The sequence below is a fragment of the Phasianus colchicus genome, chromosome 9 (assembly GCF_987193195.1).
Source record: "Phasianus colchicus chromosome 9, bPhaCol1.hap1.1, whole genome shotgun sequence".
Lineage (NCBI taxonomy): Eukaryota > Metazoa > Chordata > Aves > Galliformes > Phasianidae > Phasianus > Phasianus colchicus.
Genome location: NC_143444.1, coordinates 16023646 through 16048137, shown reverse-complemented (window position 1 = coordinate 16048137; position 24492 = coordinate 16023646). Strand labels below are relative to the sequence as shown.

Here is a 24492-nt window from a genome sequence, read left to right as displayed (position 1 = left end):
TTCTAAGTTTTTGGAGCAGGCCGTCAGATGTTTTTTTTGTGTTTCACTGCTGGGAGCAGGAAGAATGCAGTTTTTCTTCAGAACAATGACAGTTTGACTGTACCCACCTACTACAAACAAAAGATAAGAGCTATTCAATAACAAAAGCATGGCTTACTTGCTCTCCACCGTGCTTTTGCAGAGAACTAGTAGGTACACGAGATGATCTTTTCAAGGAAAAGTTAATCTGGTTGATAACAGACTTTTCTTTTAATTCTTTACCAGAATTAAAGCCAGGAACTCTTTTCTACGTTCTGTCCCCAATAGTTAGAAATGCAGTCTCTTGTTGCAGGCTTTCATCAAAGTTAGGCTTTGATGCATTCAGTTCTGAGCTGTCCTAAGTAGTTCTAGCTGCCTTAACTTTACAAAGTGCTGCACCATTCCTAACACAAGTTCTTACTCCGACTGAATATAACCTGCGGAAGTTTCCTTAACTCAAGTTGGCAACTGATTCTGTAAGGAAAATAGTGACAAATACAAGGAAGTAAGTACTATCCCACTCTCTCATAGTCTCATACATGAGCTGATTATTCAGGTTAAAAACTAGTTTAAATTCTCTATTTTGACTAGAATTTCCAGATTCACCAAACTGAGTAAATAACATGATTTTGGGTGAACACAGGCAGAGATCCTTTTGGCTTTGCTCTCCTAAAGGCTGTCAGTGAAGTTAAGGGAACAATGTCTCCCCAAGGCTGAAGATGAGACAGCTCCACATCACAAGACATGGAGCAGTTCAGTTTTTCAGAAGACACTCTTGTGAAGAAATCAACTGCTACTTTCTGAGCTTTTACAAGGGAGGTAACAAGTCCAAGCAGGCAAGTGATCCTCGAAGTAGTTGCTGTACAGGTGACAGGTGAAAGAAAATCTTTGAAACTCTCTGGTGTTCAATGCCGAACTCATGAAGTTTATGAACCCATGGTTTGAAAGCACACCAAACCCCCAAATCCTGCACCAAGCAGGGGCAGTAGAGCAGCCAGAGATGCTCCCACCCAGGGCTAAATCCAGAGCAGAGTGAAGGATGGGATCTGTTCTGCCCTACTCTAACAGAAGCAGCCTGTGAATGTGGAGCTGCCTGAGCTGGGCCTGTGTTTGTGTGCTTGGCCCGGGAGCCTGCCTTGCTGCCAGGCCAGCAGGCGGCTTGGGGCGGATGTAGAGCATGAATGGGAGCATTCATTGCCTTTCTCTTCTCATGCTTCTCTAAGCCTTGGGGCGTGATGCTGTACCACTGCCCTAACCAGGGATAGAGTAAGGGGCTGCCTCTATCCTCCTTCCCCTCTACTCCAGTTTCCTTGCAAAACTAAAAGCAAGGTTCAGCCCAGAGAGCACTAATCAAAAATAAAGTACCATTAGTCATAATAAAGTCCAGCATATCTCAAATTTACTGAACTATCTGCAACTAGGCAGAAAGTCCTGATAAGACTCTCAGTTTGGGAGAGAAAAAAAGACATTAAGCAGGTCAAAGTCACTTTAGTCAGGTCATTTTCAAGGACCTGAGTATGTACTGCACATAGATTCCTTCCCACGTGTTCTTAAGCTATTAACTGCTCCTTAATGCGAGACACAATCTGGGGTAAAACCCACATAAAGTGTCTGTTCTGAGCTCTCATGTGCCCACATCAATGGACTCTCGTTGTGCCTCTCCCACTGCTAAGGAGCTTGTTGGACAGGTTGTAAGGGCTGGCTTCCCCGCAGGGCCTCGCAATAGCAATTTTCAGCATAATGTCTTCCAAAAAGCAAAATATTCCTATAACTCCTGTTTCCTGACATCAGACCTACATTTTCCCTTCAGCTAAATGCCATTCCCTGCCCAAATAATGGCTGCAACTTTTCTGACATCCGACTGAGATGGGGTTCCTTCCATCTGTGCTGGTGGTGAGGGCCTTGCTACAATGGCCCTGTGAGGCAGCCTTGCTTTTCCCTCAGATTTTTGCTTTGTGTATGTTTCTGTAGCCAGACACATAGCTCTGTGTGTGCACAGATGACAGACGTGTTTATATTGCTTCAGAGGTAGAACGGTGTGTAGAGCTACATTTTGTCAGACTAATGTGAAATATTAAAGTAGGCTTTCACACGCTTAGCTCCAACAAAACATGTTTTAAAAATAGTTCCTATGTATAGTACCATTTGCCATAACAAAATCTTAGGAGCATTTCATACTGATGAAAGTAAGGTGCTTAAAACATGAAAACAGAATATTCTGAAAGACAAATTCACTGTGTGAGGTAAAGGGAAGAGAATCTCTGTTCCTCCTCCTACAACAGACAGTAACACTTTTTTTCCTCTATATATTAGAACCCAAACAGGTTCAATTCTCCCAGTGACAGTTTGTTCTCTGTGATATAAACCTGATAGGGACTTTGTTGTGCAGGCTTTGAAGAAACTGCTTCTTACATCCATAAATGCTGTGCCTGTAGCATGACACTTGTCACCTTTTTATTTAAGGGCTGGGCAAAAAATTTTCAGAAGGTGTGCTACAGATTATAAAGGACAGTTTTGACAGGCCCAGAGGAAAAATGATACTGGTTGAATGCTTTGGGGGGGGGAAAGGGGGGGGCTTGGAAGACTGTAGAGCACAAACTGTCAAGAAGCCAACTTAATATAACTGTTTCCTTTATACTCTAAGGATTCACAAGGGACTTCGCTGCTAGCATACAGGAAATCAAGTCTGTTGTGCTAGAACAAGACTTTGTTTCTTACAATTTAGAAAACTACACAAAGTTTCCTTACAGGAAATGTTACAATTCATACAAATTCCCATATTTATTTGTAGACAAAAATTGCTATTCACATAGCAGGAAAACTAGATGAAAGCAGAAACAGCATAGACTTACTGCCATTATGGGTATTGGTGCACAGACCTTCATGATGGCAATAAATACAACTACACAAAAGTGTACTGTAATGTAGAGATATCTTTATTACCGCCTGTTTTTCCAGTACTGGCCTAATTTTTAACAGGAATCCTTGAAAATAAATTATATTACACTAATGAATTTCTTCAGTGAGGAGCTTTAAGAGTTTATTTTAGGTAAAGCCTGTCCTCTGTTATACTATTCGACCAAGATAAACTGACTTAGGATATTTTTCCTTCAGAGCAGGCCATTGAACAATGAAGTAATCCGAAAAATAGTAAAGAATTTTTCCAGACAGGGATAAAGTTTCCACGCGGCAGATGCTTTCTATGTACACAATGATGGCTCTTTTCATTCCTAGAAGCCCAAGAAGAAGAGCAGATATACAGACAGGAACACATGTTCCTGGTCCATTGCACAATATCTAAAAGAGATGAAACATTTTACAAAGTGAAACATTATTTTTTTCATATGGTCAAGAATTAAAACGCATTCTTGTAATACTATGTTTACACCCCCATCCCCTGTAAAAAAAAATTTAAAAAAATTCCAAAGATATTTAAAATAAACAGAAGAGGCAATTGAATACATTAAAAAAAAAGGGGGGGGAGAAGGGAGGTGCAACCCAAAGGCATTATTTCTAAGTAGCTGCCAAAAAAGATCTTACATTACATGTCAAGGAAGAGGAGAAGAGTTCTGAAATGGTACAGTCTGTTTCTAGGAAGGAAGCAGAAAGAACTCTTGGACTTGGATATACACTTACAGTTTTGTGCTGTATCACTCACGAGATTTGTTCCAGATTAAGGCATAATAAGGCCAAAGAAATTTAATTAAGATTATTAAACCTGGCATTCAGTTATGAACTTCTTGAACTTTGGCTTAAGTCAGCAAAACACTTAAAAGAATTCAGAAAAAAATGTGCTAATAAATTAGGATCTTCATCAAATAGACACAACCAGATTATTTATTTCTTTCTTTTAGCATATGTTAGTATTCACTTATATGCCTTTCTTATGTATACTTACTTCTAGGTATATGTTGCATATTTGTAGCAGAGGATATCAAATTCACTTATAAATATTAACAACAAAAGAAAGTGGTCTTTCAAACTTAGACATTGGTAAACTGACAAAAATCTTGCTTAAAACAAAAAGCTTTAAACCAGGGTATGCATTATGTGCACTACTTGAGAATCAAAATTGATTTCAGGCAAGGAATTTCTTACTAAATTTAACAGCTACCATGTAATCAACACTTTTCTGCACAGCTGGGGGTTATGTGGAAATAAAAAGCTCTTTTACAAATCACGGCCCTATATCCTATGAACTCACATTTTTGTTCCAAGTTCACCAGCTTGTGAAAAATATTATATTAGTAGGGAGGGAAAAGAAAAACATCAAAATTTCTGTATCAGGGCTGTAGCGAATATTTCAGAGCACTTCCTTTCCTGCTTTGTGGCAAGATCCCAGTGACAGGCTGGCTGACAGGACCTTGCCTCAGTGAAATGCAGGCACTTCTGATACTACTGAGTTCCAGACCTGACTGCAAATACTGTCCTTTGCCTGTGAGATGGCCCCAGAAATTTAGCCTAGGGATGTGATGACCATGATGTAATGTTTTCTTATCAGAATCAACAAAACTGAATATTGTATGTGAAGTTATTCTGATTTTATTGTTGCTCTTAACTGAACTATTTATTCACCCAAGACTCACTGAGTTGCCTGGCAGTCCCTGTCTACTGTTTTAATCTTGAAATACTTGTATAAGAAAATCACAAATACTTGCATAAGAAAATTCCAACAGTGTAACTTTTATGTCAACAATTATTTAGCTAAGAATGAATAAGCTGTACACATCCAATTTGCATAAAACATTTTTGAAATGAGAATAATAAACTGGTTTCAAACCTCCTCTGCTGAACTTGCTTTCAAGTAAATCCGTGCTGGAGCTTAAAAGCATACTCTACAATCTAGAGAATGAAAATCTGGGTCTTATATATTTGGCATGGCAAATAAGGACATGAACCAACCACACTCTGCCTTTTAGCATTTCAAAGCAACTGTTCCATACCTGTGAACTAAACCATGCATTTTGCCCTGTTTTTTGCCAAGTTTGATTAATTTGCTCTGATGTTGATCCTGTCACTGGTATACAGCTACTGATATCTAAATTTAAGCATGTTTGGGTAATAGCATTTATTAATAATTGCATTCTTTGGTAATAACATTTGTTACTGTAGACATAGGCACATGAATCAACCTGGAGTGTTTTTGGGAGTTCACAGAGCAAGAAAAAACATCAGGGTTTTTGTTGCAGAACCATGCTGTTTCAGGCAAATATTTAAGAAGCACTGAAACAGTTTAAAAAAAAAAAAAAGTATTTACTGCTTTTTCTTGTAAGTTGAATATTCTGTCTGACTATGTTCAAAATTCTACTTTAAATAGACAGATAAAAATGCATACCACTGCTAAACAGAAAATCCCTTATCCTTTCCTTGAGTAGAGCTACGTGCAGTACCAGCGCTGGCTTGTTCTTGCTGCTGCCCCACACCTTTCCCTGCTGCATTACGCTCCCATCCCCTCCCTTGCCCTTCCCTCACTGTCTGCCATTTCAGCAACTCTGCACTCTGCTCAGCCCATGGAGATGCCTCCACCCATTCTTTCTTCCCTCATCTTTTTGCTTTCCATGCTCTTCTCCCTCTGCAGCCCTGCTTTTAGGAAGACTATCTCCTGGGCTTGCACTGGCTCAACCTGGCTGGCTAAAGCAACAGCAGTTTCCCATTGCTCCTTACTTTCCATTGTCTGACACGAAAAGTAACATGAGGATTCAGGTCTGGTAGAAATCCTAACATTCTCCTTGTCTCAGAAGCTGAGAGCTGTAAAACAGGTTTTATAAAAGCCAAATTATTATAATAATGGTCTTTATCAACATCCTGTGCCATACATTTCACTCTTCTCTAGGCTTTTTGACGTTTGGTATTCTTGTCTTTGGGTGAAAACACAAAACTAAATATTGGAATGAATTCAAACTAAGCATACTCACAAAAAATGGTGTAATGACATAATATTTAAATAAGTCTGTCTGCTAAGATCTATGTAGATCTGTAGACCACACTGAGATGGTGTTTTTGCTGAGGTAAGAGCCAGAAAAAAAAAGATCAAAACGAAAATCACAATGAAACCTCTTTACTGCATATGTTTTTTGATATGACAATTTACATCTCCTACTAGCTGTTAAGAAGTTATAACCTGCTTCTCAGATGCCCTTTGATTCGCAAAAAACTATTTTCACAGGGAAAAGGATCAGGAAAATTATGGAGTTTCTAAAATAATCTGTAATAAAACGTTATCTGACCATAGCTCTTAAGTCCTCTGCTCCTTCCCCTGCAAGCAAACTGTGACAGGATCTCTGCATGCAAAATGTCCATAAGGTACCCCAGCTATGATGCTCACATTCTAAAATTCTCTGTTTTAGGAATCCTCCCCTGAAGGAGGCTGGTATAAACCTGCTGAACTCTGTGGACAAATAGATCCCTATCTGACTTAAGGGTCGTGATCTTAAAGTCAGAACTATGAATCAACCTTTCTCATCATTAAAAATTAACCTTCAGACAACCCTAAGTGCATGTCTAGAGACGTGTCATACTGGAACAATCAGAGTTGCAAACACATAGGAGTGGCAATTCCCTTCCAAAAATCTTGTCTGGCCAGTTCTGCTTACGCCTTCTCACAGTCACCAGGAAGAGCCAACAGCGTTCCCACTGCTTGGAATTCAGCATCAGATGCTCATCAGTAGATACAAGGGGAACTTCTGAGAAAATAGCATGTATGTTCTAAGGAAGAAGAACCACTGCAGATCTGTAAGCTAGAAATGCTGCTGTTCAGCTCATTCCAGTGTACAAAGTTGCAAAGGTGAAAGGAACTGGATCATCTACAGCCTTCCCAAAGCTCATAACAGAAGATGAGCTGTCCTGATAGTGCATTTTGAAACACTGTTCAAAAGTAAATTTTGGAGAATGACTGATGTCTTCCATCTTGAAAAAAACAGGGCTTCTGTTTTTCCTATCCAGCAGAATCTGCTGGGGAATCTGGTAGGAATTATTAGTGTCCTCTGGAGCAGAAGCAGGCGCCTATTGGGCAAGAAAGGAGAAGGGCCTCTCTAAGGTCAATCTGACTATTCAGGGCAAGCGTTTCCCAATATCTATTTACTTTAGTTACAAGGCTGCATGTAGAATATTTGCATTGTATGTCTCTGAAAACATCTCATTTACTTGGTTCAGGCTCCCTCAAAGAGGCGCAGAAAAAGAAGAGAAAAGGGTCAGGCAGTTTTTGTGTGGCTTTTGTGACCTTGAGCTGCAAGAGCCCAAGGACTTCCTTGGTCACTGGCCTACCTCACCTTGTAGCCAACAAGCTGCATGGAATCACTGCAGACGTCAGCAAGGCAGGTCTCTTTACACATTTTGCATTCACCTTTAATGTAAAGAAGTTTCCAGGTAACTCTTAAACAGGCTGCCTGGCGTCACAGCAAGGTCCTTAAGCTAACATCTACATACCACAATCCTCACACAGTTCAACATAAGCAGTCTTCTGAATGATAAACAAATCAATCTGTTTATTAATGGAGGCTTGAAAGTAAAGGGTCAGAATATAACATTTATACTTAGTGACTTGATACAACTGACTTCATATTCCTCACTTTCACGTGAAAATGGAATCGTTCTTGCCTTTGTATTTCAGATATTTTCTACAGCTGCTGAAAGAAAAGAAGCTAAGCTGGCAGGCTGGCACGTGGGGAACTCTGGCACACGGCACCAGTGCAGATAAAAACTTCTTTAGAGCTGGTGAATGCAGCACTGTAGCAGAGTGACATTTACCAGCTAAAACACTGAAACACAGCTTCACTGGGACTAAATGTCAGGCCACTGGTTAAAAACAAAACCAAGAAAAGCAGAAAACTTGCAGTTTTTCCTGTAAAGATGTAAACATATATTTGCTGTATATCCTTAATGGACAAGCATTGGAGTACTGCTTGTACTCCCAAATTAAAATGATCAATTAGACCTCCCTGCTGCCCTGGTAATGCCCTTTCCTAACAGCACTGAGAAGCCTGAGAAAAGGATGTGGTTGGTGAAGACAGAGAGCTACTCAAAGAGGCAAAGGAGAGCAGAATGATACAGAAATCACCCAAACTGGGTTATTGTATTATCTTTGTTTATCTGTGCAATAAAAGAGACCTACTTTTTTTTAACATTAAAAAAAAAAAAATTACAAATAAGAAAAATTAGGTATTTTATGCTCCTTAGAAAGAAACGTGGACTAAAAATGGTTACTTATAAATTCTGTTTTCTTCATATTTTTGCTAGACTGCTAAAACTCATCTTTTGTTGTACATATTTCATTTAAACAGCTTATTAACATTTGGGAACAGAAAGTAACGGTTCAGGCTGTGAAAGGCCAGAAGGTATCTCTGAGGTTTGTCAGAAAGGTCAAGGAAATCTAAACAGCCGTTCCTTATATTTTAAGGAAGGAAAGGGAAAAGGAAAGGGATTTAAAAAAGAAAAGAAAAGAAAAGGACAACAGGGGAGAAAGAGAGGAAGTGGAAAACTAGTTTGAATGACAATTGAAAAGCAGTCGGCACAGAAGACAAAGGAGTTTTAAAACATGACCATACTGCAATGTACTCATAGAACAGATTTGTGAAATAAGCTTTCCTATTTGCAAGTAAGACTTTATTTAAATACAAACAAATAATTAAATTTCTCTCTTGAGAGGAAGGAACATAAATCAATCTTGCTCAGCTCTGAAGAACAGCCTGGACCATCTACAGAAGTGATTAAGCTCTTTGGCCAAGGGTGTTGCCAGCAGACTCCTGATTCGGACCCTGGTTTCTACAAGTTTCCCACTTCACTGTGGAATGCAAATTCTGGCTTTGGAATGGGATTTCAAACATCAGCAAGAAGATGTATCGACTAGGGAAAGCTGCTAAAAGGCATGTCAAGTCATCTGTGCATTTTCATTTTAACTTCATGTTCTTAGTCGATGACAGACACCCAAATGTTGTGCTGTCAATAGTCTGACTTGCATAACAAAAATAAATTATGAAGCGTCTTAGCAAGTTATAATGTATAAAACCTTGGGAAAATCAGCTTTAGAAAATTCTTGAGACAAGGACAGACAAAAAAGCAAGCCTTTCACAAACTCAGTAGAAATAACAATAAACACAATTCAATGAGACACAAATACAGACCTCTAACAGGGGCAGAATGCACTGTCTTGATACAAAGAAATCTCCTGCAGGAAACTGCAAATCTGACCATAGAATAACTTGAAGGATCTCTCAGAAACAAAGGAAATGGAGCAGAAAGAACGGTTACAATGACAGGGAAACTAAACAGTCAGACTTAGTGAAAGCTATGCAAAGGTCCTTGGACTCTGAAGGGAAAACTACAAGAAAAACCATAATAACAAACTTATTTTTATGGATGTGCCAGTGTTGGATATTTAAGGAGTTTATTCCCTGTTATGAATTCAGAGCGTAATAAATGTCTTTGTGGGTGTTTTGCTTGGGGGGGGGGAGGAAACGTTTTCTGTGGCAGAAGTAGAATCTACAATGAATTCATTTGTACTCTGCCATGCAAATTATAGAATATCACAAGCTTACCACCACTTGCTTGTTTTTAGTATCATCTTACTGTATTGAAAAATCCACATATATGTACTGTAAAATAAAGTACTCAGCTGAACAATTTCCTACTTCACCCACAGAAGTACCAAGCAGCTTCTTGGTCTAGGTAGGTAGGTGTAATGCAGCTTCTTGGTCTCAGCTGTGTTACCTTGTCCTGCCTGAAGATCCTCAGGGACTTGATTCAACTCACCTGGAGCCAGTGAGAAACACAACTGAGTGCAGAAGCTGTGCTGCAGCTCTCTCAATATTTGAGACTCTTCTAATGAAAAAGTTAATAAAAAGTATTGGTGAACAAATATTTCAGCTTTCAATTGTAAATATATTTATGTTATAAGCTTAAGATTGAGCTGCAAGCCTGGTGAGCCAAGAAACTTGGGTTGTGCTCATGGCTCTGCTGTGGATTCAGCATGAGATTTAGTATATGACGCTTTCTCTTGCTTTCTCTTGCATTGGTTTTTTATATCTTAACACCAGTTAACCAATCATTTACTTCTCAGAGAGGATGCATCAAAATTCCTGTATATCCCTCTCACTGAAGTTCTCCTGGTATGGTAAGAATTGCTTTTATGTGCATGCATTTGTATGGATGGCTAACACAGAAAAAAACTGTGACTTTTTCATAGCAAGTAACTCTAAAAGGTTTCAAAAAATAAATTGTTGGTGTATGTGGAGGTATTGCAGTTATGACAGCAATCAGATGTTCTGGAAAATGTATGTCTATTTAGTAATCAGAAACTGGAAAAAAATGAAAAATGTTAGAATTTATGGGAGAAAAGAATTTCTACTAAGCTTAATGTAAGTATGGGAGAAGGGGCATCCTTGTTCAGTCTTCTCCTATTTTAGCTGTTTAACGTGTCTGAAAATTCAAGATTTGGACTTCAAGGAATACTACCTTAGTATTTTAAATCTTTTTCAAGTTTTTTTTTTTTTTTTTTTTTTAAAGCAGGATCCTTTTCCAATAATTCCTTGCTATTACTGTTATTTGCAGGGAGTGGGGGGAAGAAAGTCACTTTCCATTAGAATAATATAATGGTCAACGAAAAACCTACTAGTTTATTCCTTTTGAAGAATGAAAATACTACCCTGTTCACCTTCCCCTGCAAACTGTAAAAAAAACAGCTAAAATTTCACACTATTTTCTGTTTAACTGTACCTACAGAACACAGACTAGAACAAAAAATCTACGTGTGTAGTCTGGTGTAAAACAGGCAATTAAAGTAGAATGAATTATACCTGGATACACTTTTATCTTCTATTCTCTCAATCACGTGAATGATCATGAGTACAAAATATAGTTACAGTTCTCTATAGCAAGAGCTTGTGTTCAAGCTAATCAGTGGTTACAGCCTGTAGAACTGCTGGGAAAATATTTATTGTCCACTTCTGGGCATTTTATTGCTGAGTTCCACTGTTATTATCATATAATATCCACAGTAGGTGAGGTACTCTTCAGAACAAGCAGAGACTTGTATTGTTCTGCAAGCAGATTACCTAACTAGGATAAATCAAACCAGTGAATACCAGAATGGGAGAGAGATGTGGAAGAGTAATGACTTAAATTAGAATATGCAGTTGGTTTCCGAATGTGCAGTACCTTTTCTCTGCTTTGATGGAAGTAGCCTTCATCAAAGACTAAAAAAAGGTTGGAGAAAATGAGACAGAAATCCTAGCTGGGATTTTCTCTAGGGGAGAAAAGCAGTAGTTTCATGAAACACTATGGACCAAATCCACAACAGGATTTAATTATGACAGCAGGAGGTATCATCACTTCTGCCTTCTAGGCACTCCAAGTTCTCACCCACTGTATTCAGAAGCAGGGAGCCCAGATGATGCGTTTCATGTTGGTCTCAGTGCATAAAGCAGTGAAAGAAGCTCCCAGTTTCTGGATCTTAGCAAAGCTCAGGAATGTGGCTACTTGACACAGTCAAGATGTAAGCAACTCAAGTCTGTTTCTGGGTGTGCCTAAGGGCTTAACTGTTGGAAAGAAAGATAACTGGGGTCAAGAAAAGCCTCTGGAGTTAGGCACAACAGCCTGGGGAAGAAAATGTTAGAATCAAGATTTAGATGCATGTAGAGATGTGCAAGTTTGACTTTTTTTTTTTAAATGTAGCTAACCTTAAGTTTAACCATCCTGTATTTCAGACCAAAGGTGGCAGGTCCATAACTGGGAAAAAAAGGTTTCTGGAGAAGTAATTTCCATCCATATATGATGCTTCTGTAGATACGTGGAAGCAGAACAGGACATGTGAGCTCAGTGTATTACTCAGCATAGTTGTCATGTATAAAATAAGAATAACAGAACCAATCAGTTGAAAATAATAATGAAGGACAGGTAAGAAAGTTGTACTAATACCCAAACCTGTTAGAATGTTTATATTGGTTATTACAGCTTTAATTCAACACCAAGCCTGTCAATGAGACCAGACAACATCATTATCTCTGTCAGGAGCATGAAGAAACAGTGGCAGAAGTGACTCTCAAAAGAAAAAGAGAGAAGGATAGAAAGTTGCTTAAAAAAGAACAAGATCACAACAGCAGATGCAGACCAGAGAATGAACTCTCTACCTACATTACCATGGAGTGGGTCTGTGGTTTACTGCCACTACTGCTAAATTAATGGGAAGTAAAATTTTGACTTTGCGTAGAAGTTGCTCATAATGTAACTCAGCAAAGAGCTTTTGCCAAGTAAATGAAATAGCAGTTACCAAGCCACACCTTCAGCTACAGTGAGTACTAAGTGTCTTTCAGAAAGCCATTAGTGCTCTAAGCATCGCCTGAGTGTCAGCCTGACAAAGCGCTTGGTCAGAGAGCCGTGAGAGATATTTCTAACCTTTTAGAATCTATTTAAAAGTAAGGGCATAGCTCATCTCCTCATATAAAAAAATACTGCTTATTATAGTAGATTGCTTCTACTTGGAAACAGTTCAAAGATTAGATTCAACCATACATATTGCTAACTGACCTAGCATGAGCCTTTAATTGTAAATATCAGTGTCTTTCATTAGCCAAGCATTCATTTAATATGAACTTGAAGTATGTGTTTTAGGTTAGCTAAAACTATTTTCTGTGCACATTAGTATCTTTGAGGCTACTGCAATATTAACTGCACTTGCTATAGCAAGAATCCACATGAAATACCTGCCTGAAATCTCGATTTTTACTGCTATTGCTATCACCTCTCTGAAATACAGCGTGTATAAGCATGTCCAACTGGCAGTCACAGGAGACAGAGCTACAAGCTGGCTTAAAGTTGGTAACTTGAACGGCTTTAGATGTCTCTGGGTGTTCAGCAGAGGGTAATTCTATATTGTGGCTGCAGGGTAGCTATACACAGCATACATGGTACAAGGTGGAGGGGGAAATTAACTTCATATTCATTAACACCAAGAAGTTAAACAGATTTGGATTGCTCAACTTTGTTTTCTTTTTAGAATATACAGCTTATATCACTGACAGTGTTAATCTGATATTCTTGCTCTTGCCTGCTTTGATTGTTTTGATCTTAGAAGAACAATAGTAGATCAGACAGTGTAAAATCAGTCTGGTCTAAAAGAATTATAAGCAGGGGAGAAGGATTCAGTATACAAAAGAATGTACCAGATAGTCTTAATACTGCACTATACAGAGTTTGCTTGTTATGAAGTGAATAGAGAAAAAAATGCCACCACCCAGATTTTGTAGTTTTCCACCAAGTTCCAATAAGAACCGTGATACACGGGACAATAACTTATTATTCGCCATAGTAATTTGTTGAAGAGCTATGAACTTAAGACATTCTGGGCAGAGCACAAAGAACGGAAAATTTTAGCTAAATGAAATAATGATCTCCTTTCACACAGCGTACTGTGAACACTTCTGTAACAACTTGAGAAACTCGTTGCTGTGAATTTAACCAGTCTGGGGACCAGGCGTGTGTAATGGGATGTGCAGGCCTCACATGAGTCATACAAGAATTGGTAGGCTGCTGGAAGCATAATCAGCTGTGCAGATTTCAGGCTTCTATAAAAGTTTAAAAGGGAGAGTCCCATTCAGCTGACAGCTGGTGGGAGGGAGAGAGCACAGCTTGCTGTACTTGCTGTGCAAATGTAAACTTCTTACTAGAGACTTCCCACGGGAAGGAGGCTCTAAAGTGGAAGGACCGCCTTCTTTGCCTGGATTAACCCCAGCTTTTCCAAATAGCAGTGGGCTGAAAATATCTGCTTATCTCAGGCCCTGCAGAATGCTAAAGCAGCAAATGTAGGATATGCAGTGCAGTAAAGAATGGACCCATGGAGCTTCACATAGCATTTCTACACAATTTCCATACACTGAAGGAGCCAAGCTCTGCCCCAATAAGTAGACCTGCGTCTGAAAATGAGGGCTGGATGCAATCTCTGGACAGCATTCTATCATGTGGTGCACTTGTAGCCTTTGTTTTCAGCTTAAACTTCAGGTATGCCAGAATAACTGGAATGACTGTTAGCCACCCAAAGGGTTAGATCACCTGAAGACCTGCTTTCAGGGCTGGCAAATCTCAGACACAACAATGACAATGGTTCTGTGAGCAACAAGAAAACTGAAGACTAGGACCTTCTGAACTACTGACTGTAAGCATATCATAGTAGGGCTGTAGCATTATCCTCTCTTGGACATCAAATAATCTACACAAGATCCAATAATTTTCTCTGTCTTTGGGGAAATCTCAGTGTGGCTTGTCTACTTTCCTGCAACTGCTTGAGAAGGATTTGCGTCTTTCCCTAGATAGCAGATCTTCTAGCCCTTTACTTTGGTTTTAAGTTTCGTCTCAGCCTTTCTCTCAGTGAAGGCAATAAAAATCAGTCTTCTCTGACCAGCTGCCTGTTTTCGTGGTAGGAGTTTGCAGTCTTTGAGGCTATGACTGCACATTAAATCTGGCTGCGGATGACGGTGTTACGAGTTTTTTGTGGGGGAAAGAAGGTGTAGACAAAGTGTGCTGGCACAAGCCTTGCTTTCCTGGAATTTCAGGCCTCTGCACAGGAAGCCTATGTAAGGTTGACATGTTGTAAAAACTGTCCGGCATAGATGTGCCTGCAAAACATTTTGACACCTGTATTTCTGGAGTGCTGTATTTGGCTTTAAGAACATAAGACAATCATCACTTCTGATATCTTAATTTTGTTACTTGGTTTAATATCTCTAAAGGGATTTAACTTTGCAGAGTGCAGATGCTCATAACTCAGAAATGGGCCTCTTGAAGATGATCTCAAACTGCACAACTAAACTAACTTTTACATTTCTTAAACTCTCTGGAGGCCCATTTTAAGTGTGGGTCAAGTCCTGCAAGACAGTAAAGGTCTCCTGGAAGTTGTTCAGTTCTTTCTGAACTCACTGTCTTGAAGAAGAGTTAGATGAAACTGCTTTCTCATGCAAAGTTAACTAAGAAGCTTTGCCAAGATTTTGAGAGATACAAAGGGGATGTAGTGCTCATATGAACTAACTCCTGTGCGGCCAGGGTCACTGTTTCCCCCTTACAGCTCTTTTGGCTTGATAGATAAGCTTGGGTTGGCATAATTAACGTATCTGTTCCAAATCTCGCCTTCGTGCACTTAAAAGGTTTCAGCTCCTTTTGCAGTACTTCTCTCATCCTGCATTCCTTATGCTGAAACTGCAACACTTATTCTTTTCTCTAGATATTGGGTGTCTGGAGAAGGCTTCATTCAAAGGATTGAGCCTGTATTCTTCAAACTTGCAAACGTTCCTGACAAGCCTAAAAACAAGTGTAAGGATTTGGGGGCCACATATACATACAAATGAATTAGAAGCAATTCAAATGCATCATTTCCTCCTGCAGTTCAAGAAAAAATGGTCTTCTTGACTGAAAATATACAGTACCTGTAAGTTCTGCTGTTTAAAATGATGAAGCTCTCAGCATGATGTAATCATGTGCTTGTTTCTAAACTCAGCATTGATTTCCAGGCCAAAAGTTTTAGATGGATCCTGTAAACTCCACCCTTTCTAGGTCTTTACTAATCATTTACATTCTGCCATCAGTGGGGGGAGAGCATTTTCCTCTAAAGGCGATTAAATATTAAGAGTTGTTTTACATATCATACAGAATCTTTTCACTGGCAATGGTGAAGCATTTCAATTCCTGTATCACTTTACTTTGGTAAGTGTTTAAAAATCTTTATAGTTTTCTGACTTAGTATGTTTTAAAGAATTCCTAAACTATGAGATACATACACAAGCATCTTGTAGTAGAGTATACACATAGTATACAAGCTACTCTGAAGTGGAATAAGATTTGGCATAAAGCTAAAGATGTTTCTGATAGTGGCAGTATCAGCTGCTGTCATGGGCAATGATGGTACCTGGCAAAAAGAATCCTCCCCTTCAGCTCACTTTTAATCCTGGATACAGAATCTTAGGACAGAATTTTGAACGAGTGGTTTCCTTAAAGACTGCAAAGGCCTTAGGTCTTACAGGCCATGATAAAATGTATTCTTAATTCTATGAGGACAAGTGTTTTATGGAAGCGTTTGGCTTTCACTTTAAATTCCTCCCATAAACAAAAGAACCACAGAATTACATTTGTAACTTCCTGCTCTTCTCCTACAATGTATCCTGTGGACACTTTTGATAATACAATAAAGCTACAGAGTGGGATTTTCCAGTCAGTTTCTTTTGCAATATTTAGTTTTAGAAACATATATATTAAATGAAACCAGTGGCATAGCAAAGCAATTCCTAAACATTTTACGCCTTTTAATTATAAACTGTCTGCTTCATGTAAACATCCCCCAACTCTTTCCCCCTGAAAATGAAAATCACTGTAAAAGGAAAAATAACCCATCCCCTCCTCCCTCCCAACTTTTTCTCCAGTTTCCAAAACAGCCTTGGAAAACAAGGACTGGAAAGAAGCTACTTCTGTTGTTTTGCACGTTAAACTGCTCTAAAATCGAGGAAGCAAGGAGTTTTTGATCTGAATGAGCTGACTGATATTACTGAAACTGATGAGATCAAATTATTCACAGCAGCATCTTTAAATTTTCAAAATAGCTCAAATGCATTTGAGCCTCCTTATAAATTGCCATACAGTTCACAGTTGGAGCTAAAACATTCTGTGTACAAACATCCTTTGTGTGTGTATACATATTGCTACCAAATTATGCAAAATAACTTCTAACTGCACAAGTTCATACAGGTTTCACTGAAATATTATATTTGAAAAACACATTAAAACATTCATTTGAAATTCTGTTAAAATCTCTTTTTAACCATGAGTTTGGATATCTGACTCCTTAATATGACAAACTCAGCGGAAGGTCAGCTTTCACTGAATTTTTACTTAAAGAATTGTAGGACTTAAACCTGGGAGTCCAACGTGTGACCTTTTCAGAGCTGCATTAATACAAAACTTTATTGATCAGATATGTCATTTACTTTATTTCTATAATCTGACAGACCTGAATTCTGACCCGATTAAGTGTGTGGAATATTTAAAAATATATTCTGTAATTAGCACGGGATTGCAGTTTTGTGAGCAGCTTGAAAAGATTACCGAAAGTGAGAGGAATCTGGTTGCCACTGCGGCAATGATGTTTTTGTCATCAGATGAGATAATTAATTGTCAGTCAGCCAAAGACTAAGTAAATATGCATGTAGTTGAAAAGTCTAAGCAAACAGAAGAACTGAATCTGTACATATTCCTACTGCTATGAACCTGTCTGTTCCAGACTGGTCATACCATTTCAGGAGTGAAACCAGCTGACAGTATAACCAGGTTTTCAGGCAGAGTTTGTGCTGTTGCAATCCTGAAGAGATATGATCAAGAACCTGCAACCTTGTTTGTGCTAGCTTTGCCAGCATTAACAAGGGGGTGACAAGTTCTCTGGTGTTACCTGAAAACTCTGAGAAGGGAGACTGGTATTTGCTAATCTAATTCACAAACACTGCAACCCATTCTGTTTCTTGGTATATTGCAACTATTCTTTTAGCTTTTAAAATAAAAAAAATGTATGTCCTATAAAATGTACATCTAAGCAAATATATGAGATACAATCTGCAATGTCTTGGTATTCCAAACGCTTCTGTGATTAGATTATTAAGTTCTTAGTAAATTAAAATTTACCTACCAAATCTGGTTTCAGTCTGTACGTCAAAGGAAGGGAATAAAGTATGGAGTACGCAGTTGTTACCACGGAGGAGATCCAAGATTGTCTAACCTCACGGCTTCTGGGAATGCGATCAAGGGTGAACTGGAAGAGAGCACGATAAAGCTGAATTGTTATTTTTCTAAGAATGTTTTTGTTCCTTCTATAGAGTTATTAGACCTGTCTGTGCCAACATTTTTTTAATTTTTAAGTCTAGTATGGAAATGTTTGGGTAGATGCCTTATTCAGTATTGTGCTTAGCACTCCTGGTGATGAGGTTAAACGAAATACTAGAACTATATATCAATTTTTTGAATCGTTTCTAATGTAACTTTAAAACATTCCTAACTTTAAAAACAATTCGGCTGGAGCAATTTGTGTGCTGTACGTTAACTCAGTGCCCCTCCTAGTGGCCACCGAGACACGTTCCCAGGTTTCAGAAGCCAAGGTCCAAATTAGGTGGCTCTTTTCTATTACTTGCTTTGATTCTACGTGGATTTACATTGTAGAAAATATAACAACGTTTCTCAATTAATGTCTGGTGCATGCTGTTAAGAATCTAACAGCAGATATCTCTGTCCTTTAAATGAGTACTCAGTCAGTATTCAGAAGAATATGAAGATGCATACACAAAATGCAAAATATTTGCTTGAAGAAACAAGAATAACATCATTATAGAAAAAATAAGTTTAAGAAGTGTTTTTCCTTTGTTCTTTTTCTAGAAAAAGGTAAAGATCTTTCACTGTGTGTAACGGGTATCAAATTAACAAAATACAGATGTTTTCTGTTTTTCTGAGAACACCGTGCACAAGCTAACTGTAGCCAGGCTAGTCAGGCTTCCTGTGCTCTTCTCAAGTGACATAGAGAAATCCCACTTAAAAATTATTGCTGCAGCAGAGGTCAGTCCTGATGCCAATTAAATTTTTCATTGTTTAGATGAACAATAAATACATAAAGTACAATCCCAGTACACTCCCCAGTGATACTAGTATTGTTTAGGTCTGGACGTGGTCACTAACTCCCTTCACATGGGACACCAGATCACCACTGCTCTGGCAGAACTCATACTGAGAGTGAGAGACTCTAAACATTATTATAAGCACTCTCCATGTAAAACTTCCCATTTAATGCAAATGCAACATTTCTAAGTAGCAGAGCTTAGTCCTGGTGATTTCTGACCAAGAGTGTTACCAATAGCTACACATGAAATACAAACTACATATCAGTCTTGAATAGCAGTAGCTGTGACTTTATTACACACAGTGGAAAGAACTAAACACAAAACCTTACAAAGGCAGAATATTAAATTAACTTTCTTGACTGAAATCTTGTTTCACTGCAATAAAGTTTTTTAATTGTAATAATGGAAGGCATTAACAGATGTTACAGACTGGTTGTTTTGCTCTATTTGCAGGTGTTGAAACTGACTGCATTAGTTTGATGACAAAATACAGAAAAACAAACATGCCCCCTGCTCTCCATTCAACAGGATTCTCTCTTTTTTAAAGGTTTGGAACAGATCAGATGATAAAAAGAAATGCTCTTAAGTGGAGTTTAGACTTTTGTGTGGTATTACATCCTGCAATAAATATGTATGATAAGGTAGTTTTAGGCAGAGTGGAACTATTCAGATGCTCCCTTTCACAGTAAGAATGGTGTTAAATAATGTTTGCCAAAGACCTGTATGTAATTTTCTTCATGATAAGAAACCGATTTCAGCAAAATTTGGAAGGGACCCCAAATAGTATCAAAGTAGCAATTTACATGTAGCATTCAAGTAAACATCAAGCTGATTTCATCTGTATTATTCAAAATATACTTCTGAAACTTTTCATTCTGTGGTCTATATTACATGTTGGAACTTCAGCCCATGTATCAGTCAATTACTGAATATTAAGCTGGGGAAAAAAAAAAACAGAATTTTGTTTAAAAGCTACTGCCAGGTGTTTCTGCAACCCCAGTCTCTCATCTAATGGAACACTGTTAGTATTCTGAACAAAGACCTCTCCTGAATCTTTTGCTGGAAAACTGCAGTGTGTATGCAGTATCAGACATAGACAAGCTGTGCTCCTATCTTCTGTGGTCTCATACTATTGCATTTATTTTTCAGCACTTCTGTAATGGAGTCAGAGACCTTGCTGTTGTTTGAGGACAAACATTCCAGACTGGCAATTCAACAATGGTTGATGGAGTACTGTAATTTTAAAACTAGTAAAGTAGTCTTTACCTAATTAATAGTACTCTTTTGCAAGCATGCAGAGAAAGGTTGATGAAAAATCACCCCTGCTATAAATTATTACAGTATCCTCAACTGAACATTCCACAGACCTTCCAAATAACCTGGCTTTATGCAGTCCTTTTTCATGCTAAGGAACAAGATTTCCTATCATGATAACTTTCATGAAACATGGGAACACCGAGTAGCATAAGTGATCAAATTGCATGAAGGTTAGTGAATCAGGCTCCTCTTCTCAGACATGATGAATGGGAGTATAAGATCCTGTGAAGAATGTGCATTCTTCAGTCAATATACCTAAGTTGTCTTTCTGCTGCTAGACTAGGTCATTGAGAGCTCAAGTATGTTCTCTGTGCTGAGTGCAGGAGGTAACCTGAGTATCAGCTGTGGGGGCAACCAAGTACAACAGCTGTGATTATGGGCTAAAGAGAAGAAAAAGGTAAGTGATAGTGGAACCAGAGATGTCATAAAGAGGCTTTTTTTATTTTCTTTTCCAAAAGATTTAGTGGGTAGAGGTGCAGCATTTTGTTTCTTGTAAGGAAGATGTTGCTTCTGGCTTCCTTTCGCTCTCCTTGAATTCTGTGGCTTTTAGAATTGGGATGAGCCATACATCAAAAAGAAAAATTGGTTATATTTGTGGGTCTTTCACACAGTAATTTGCTAAATGAATACACTGACTTTCTCTTCAATCATCATTATAACCTGTCTTCTGTTCAGTTCTTAGTTCTGGAAAATATACTTCCTGGACAAGAAGAGGAAGAGAATAACTGTAGATTGAAGCTGTCAGAGTCTTCCCCTTTGTAGACTCAAAACTACAAGAAGCCACTAACACATTATTTTTAAATGCATATGATGCATACGTATTCCAGCACTCAGTGCCAAAACATGTCTTGGCTGAGAGCATACTCTGAAAGTTAGCAAATACATGTGATAGGCATGTGACGTTTGCTTTCCAAATTCATCTTCTATTTTTGTTCTGAATGTTTTTCCTCAGTGGAAAAAGAATGGCCAAAATAAAGGGAGCATCTGCTGTGCAGACAGCAAACTCAGATGCGGCCAACTATGTTCCTCTGGCTTTCAGTGCTCAAGGAAAATATAACTACATGATGTGTTAGCAATTGGAGGGAGTCAGAACGTGAAGTTGCTTAGGAAAACTAAGTATACAAGTGGAAAAAATGCATAACCTTTTAAAACTCAAAATATTTTTAAGAAATATAATGACCTAGGTTTGGACATTTTTCAGGTAAGTGAATTGGGAGTTCAGCATTCACTCAGGTGATCAGTCAGAAAGCTACTGGCAGTAAGATGTATTACCTTCTTTTTAAACGCCTCTCTAACTAATGCTCAGTTTTAAAACCATACCAAATCACAGGTCAGAAACACACAAGAGGAATTCCAAGTAAGTTTTTTTTAGATAAAACATTTTAGAAAACACTTGTCTCAAAAATAATTTCACCAAGGGAAAAGGCCAAACTGAAAAACACAAAAAACAGCAAACCACCATATTTCTGTCTCCATACTTTTATAGCTACAAGCAACACGTCTAACTCATTTACAAAACCAAAAGAAACTTATTCTTAGTGTGCTTTTCTTAAGCAGTAGATTCCCTTCTTTCTATAGTTACTTTCATTACAATTACACTTCCCCATTGTTTTTTTATTAATTATAACATTGGCAAGGGGTAAAGATCATTTCAAAACTAAGAAAGGTGGAAGTAAATGGCATTTGTTATTTTCAGGTATTTTGCATTTTCAGGGTCTATCTAGCTCAGCATTAATCAACTGTGTTTATTTGGCTCACTTTTAGCAACATAAGAAATAGTATATACAGAATGGCACTTCAGCTGAACTTTAGTAGCAGTGATTATCAATCACTAGAAAATCAAAAGCACGTGCTGATCTTAAAAATAACCTTTTAAAGAACTGCTTCCAAATTGTCTTGAATTAGAATGTCACATTAAGATCAAATTATTTTACAAGAATATACTTAACAATTTACCTGGGAATTGGAGAACCTTTCAGCCCTTTCTTGTTCGAAAGAACGTATTTTAGCTTCACTCATCTTATCAGAGTCTGCAAGAATATAACATCTAGGAGAGTATGACTCTGACAAACAACTAAGCAACCTCAGGATTTCTGTTGTGTGCCCTCCTGCAAAAACGAAATATGCTGCTGTTAGTAAAAGAAATATTTTGTAATTTTCAATTTTTTAGCTGAATTAGTCACTTTTGCTTTTAAAGCTTATTAGTACTAATAACATTGGTAACACTCTTCTAACATGAGAAGATTCAATTAAAGGATGATTGAGTAACACGAAGGCAATTCAGCTCCCAGTGCAGCTAAACTGATAGAAGTGTTTCAGCTAAATGAGATCACACAGAAATGAGACGTTTAATGTTCTGTACATGATGCAAAATTAATTTGCAGTTGCACTGCAGTCCATATTCAAAAACCACACCCTAGTGCGACTGTCCAAATAAAAATGCATGAGAGCCCACTCGTGGCTGTGCTGTAGAGCAGACACTCTCACTGAGCACAGGCAGAATTCAGGGACTGTGCTATCCCAGCTCGTAATGTTGAAAACATGCTGGCAATGATTTCTGAAGCTAAGCCAGGGTAAAAGCTGGGACACAAACAGTCTGGCCCCAGCCACAGGCTTCACCTACTGCCCTTGAATGGGTGTTGACAACCTTCTAACTGCAAGGTCACTTTGTTCAGGGAGCTGAGCTGGCAGTAAACCAAAGAGAAGGGGAGACCATACTCTTGCTATGGTGTAGGGCTGATCTTATTGTTAGTTTGGTTTCCAGAACTGAAGCCATGTGAATAACCAACCATAACAGTGAAGTGGGGAGGGGGTCACCCAGGGATCAGTTTGGCTGGATCAGAACATCAAGCCCTGAAATATGTGCATGGCCATTTATTGGGTCTGTTACCTTTGATTCTGCTGGAAGCTGCAGACCAAAATAATGAACTGAACATATTCCTGCTATCTCAGATTGTGTTTCATCAGCCTCCTAAGAGACCTTTGCTGTCAGAGACAGGTGTTCTTAGCTGGCAAACATCTGACCAGCACGGAGCCACGCTGCTGGGCTGGCACAGGAATTTGGCACCTTCCTGCGTGATCTATGCAGTGTTTTACAAACACAGGAGGGCTTTTCACTTGACCAACGGCTTACTGAAGCCTTCAATTTCAGCGCAACCTTCCAAGTACTTCCAAGAGCAGGAGACTCTGAGTTCAAAAAAGCCTTGAACGATTGAAGATGACATAATGTTGGTCAGTATTCTGGCAGCAGCACGACGGCAGGGTTCGTTCCTCACCGCCAGTGAAACGCACGCAGTGCTGAGGTGATGAGACGGGGCTGCTCTGGCCACGTCCGCTGCCAGTTTTCAGGGAAGTCTAACCTGTTGGAGGCAACTGTCCAGCTTCCCGGGGGAGGTAATCGAGGAGTACCCGTAGAGCTCAAGAGGCGAAAGCCGGGCCGGGATGGGGTCCGTCGGCCTCTCCTCACAGCGGCGCACCGCGACTACAGCTCCCGGCGTGCACCGCGGCATAACGCCAGCTCCGCGTTGGGCCTCGCGCCGCGCTGCGTGCCGGGAGCCGTAGTTCCCGCGCCCGCCGCGAGCTCCGCGAGCAGCGCCTCACTCACCGGAACCGGCTACCACCAGCAGCCTGAGGGGGGCCGGCCGCCGGCCGCGGCGTCTCCTCGCCAGGAGCGCCCAGGGGACGAGCAGCAAGGGCAGCAGCAGGAGGAGGAAGGCCGCGGTGCCGCCCGGCGGCGTGAACGAAGGCTGCATGGCGCGTCCCGAGCGCCCGCCGCCCCGCGAGGAAGCGCCTCCCGGCAGACGGCGGCCGGCGCGGCCCAAACCTCCCCGCGGCCGCACGAGAGCCGGGGGGCGGCGGGGCGCCGAGGCGGAGCGGAGCCGGGTGCCGGCGGGGGCGGCGCTGTGCGGGCGGCGGGGGCTGACCCGGCGCTGCCGGACAGCGGGAGCGGACAGCGATGCGCGCAGCCCCGCGCCCGTCCTCGGCGTGCGCCGCGCTCTCGCCTGCGTGCATCGGGAGCCACGCACCGCTGCCCGTCCTCTGGCGCCGCACGGAGCGCAGGCCGGCACGCAGGAGCGAGCTCTGCCCAGGTATGTATGCGCGTAGCGATGCGTGGAGTAGGAATAGTGACGCGTTGCTGCCGCTCAGTTCTCGCTTTGATTTGCTCTAATGCTTCAGCCCCGTATTTCTGTACGAAGCCTGCGGCACCAGGTCCGCGTTCTTCCCATCGCTGCAGCGTCCAGCTTTGTGCGGGCGGCTGAGCGCGGCGCTGAGCTCGGGCGAGGGGTGCTGTTTCTGACAGAGCGAGGGTTGCTTGGTGATTAGGGAGGAGGGACCTCCGTCAGAGCTGTCCTTCAGCCTCGCAGGTAGGATCAGCGCGCTCCAGAACTTCTTGGAGCGCTCCGACACCGCGGCTTTGTGGGTGGCGTGTCAGCCACGTGCCGGTAGCTGCTGCGTGCGCCCACCTCGCGTGCACCGACACGGGAGGTCCGACGCTGCAGTTTTAGCCTTGGAAGCTGGACGGTTCTCT

General features: G+C 40.2%; 2 protein-coding genes across 4 annotated transcripts in view; one reads left to right on the top strand and one right to left on the bottom strand.

The window, feature by feature from the left end:
- Nucleotides 1–671: 671 nt before the first annotated feature.
- On the bottom strand, nucleotides 672–23829 carry ALG14 (ALG14 UDP-N-acetylglucosaminyltransferase subunit). 2 transcript variants are annotated; one of them, XM_090146323.1, is made up of 4 exons: nucleotides 22855–23447; nucleotides 21921–22072; nucleotides 17669–17791; nucleotides 672–3315 (listed from the first exon to the last, which is right to left on the bottom strand). In XM_090146323.1, the coding sequence occupies exons 1-4, from the start codon at nucleotides 22898–22900 to the stop codon at nucleotides 3085–3087; spliced, it is 552 nt and encodes a 183-aa protein (XP_090002449.1). In that variant the 5' UTR covers nucleotides 22901–23447; the 3' UTR covers nucleotides 672–3084. The 2 variants fall into 2 exon arrangements, with proteins under 2 accessions (XP_090002449.1, XP_031470706.2); XM_031614846.2 differs by lacking the exon at nucleotides 22855–23447 and adding an exon at nucleotides 23569–23829 and having other exon boundaries at nucleotides 2774–3315.
- TLCD4 (TLC domain containing 4) overlaps nucleotides 23815–24492 on the top strand; it is a 42054-nt gene continuing 41376 nt past the window's right edge. For both annotated transcript variants that reach the window (XM_090146322.1, XM_031614764.2), the window contains exon 1: nucleotides 23815–24052. The gene's annotated coding sequence lies outside the window, so the exon portion shown is untranslated. The remainder of the gene's footprint in view (nucleotides 24053–24492) is intronic.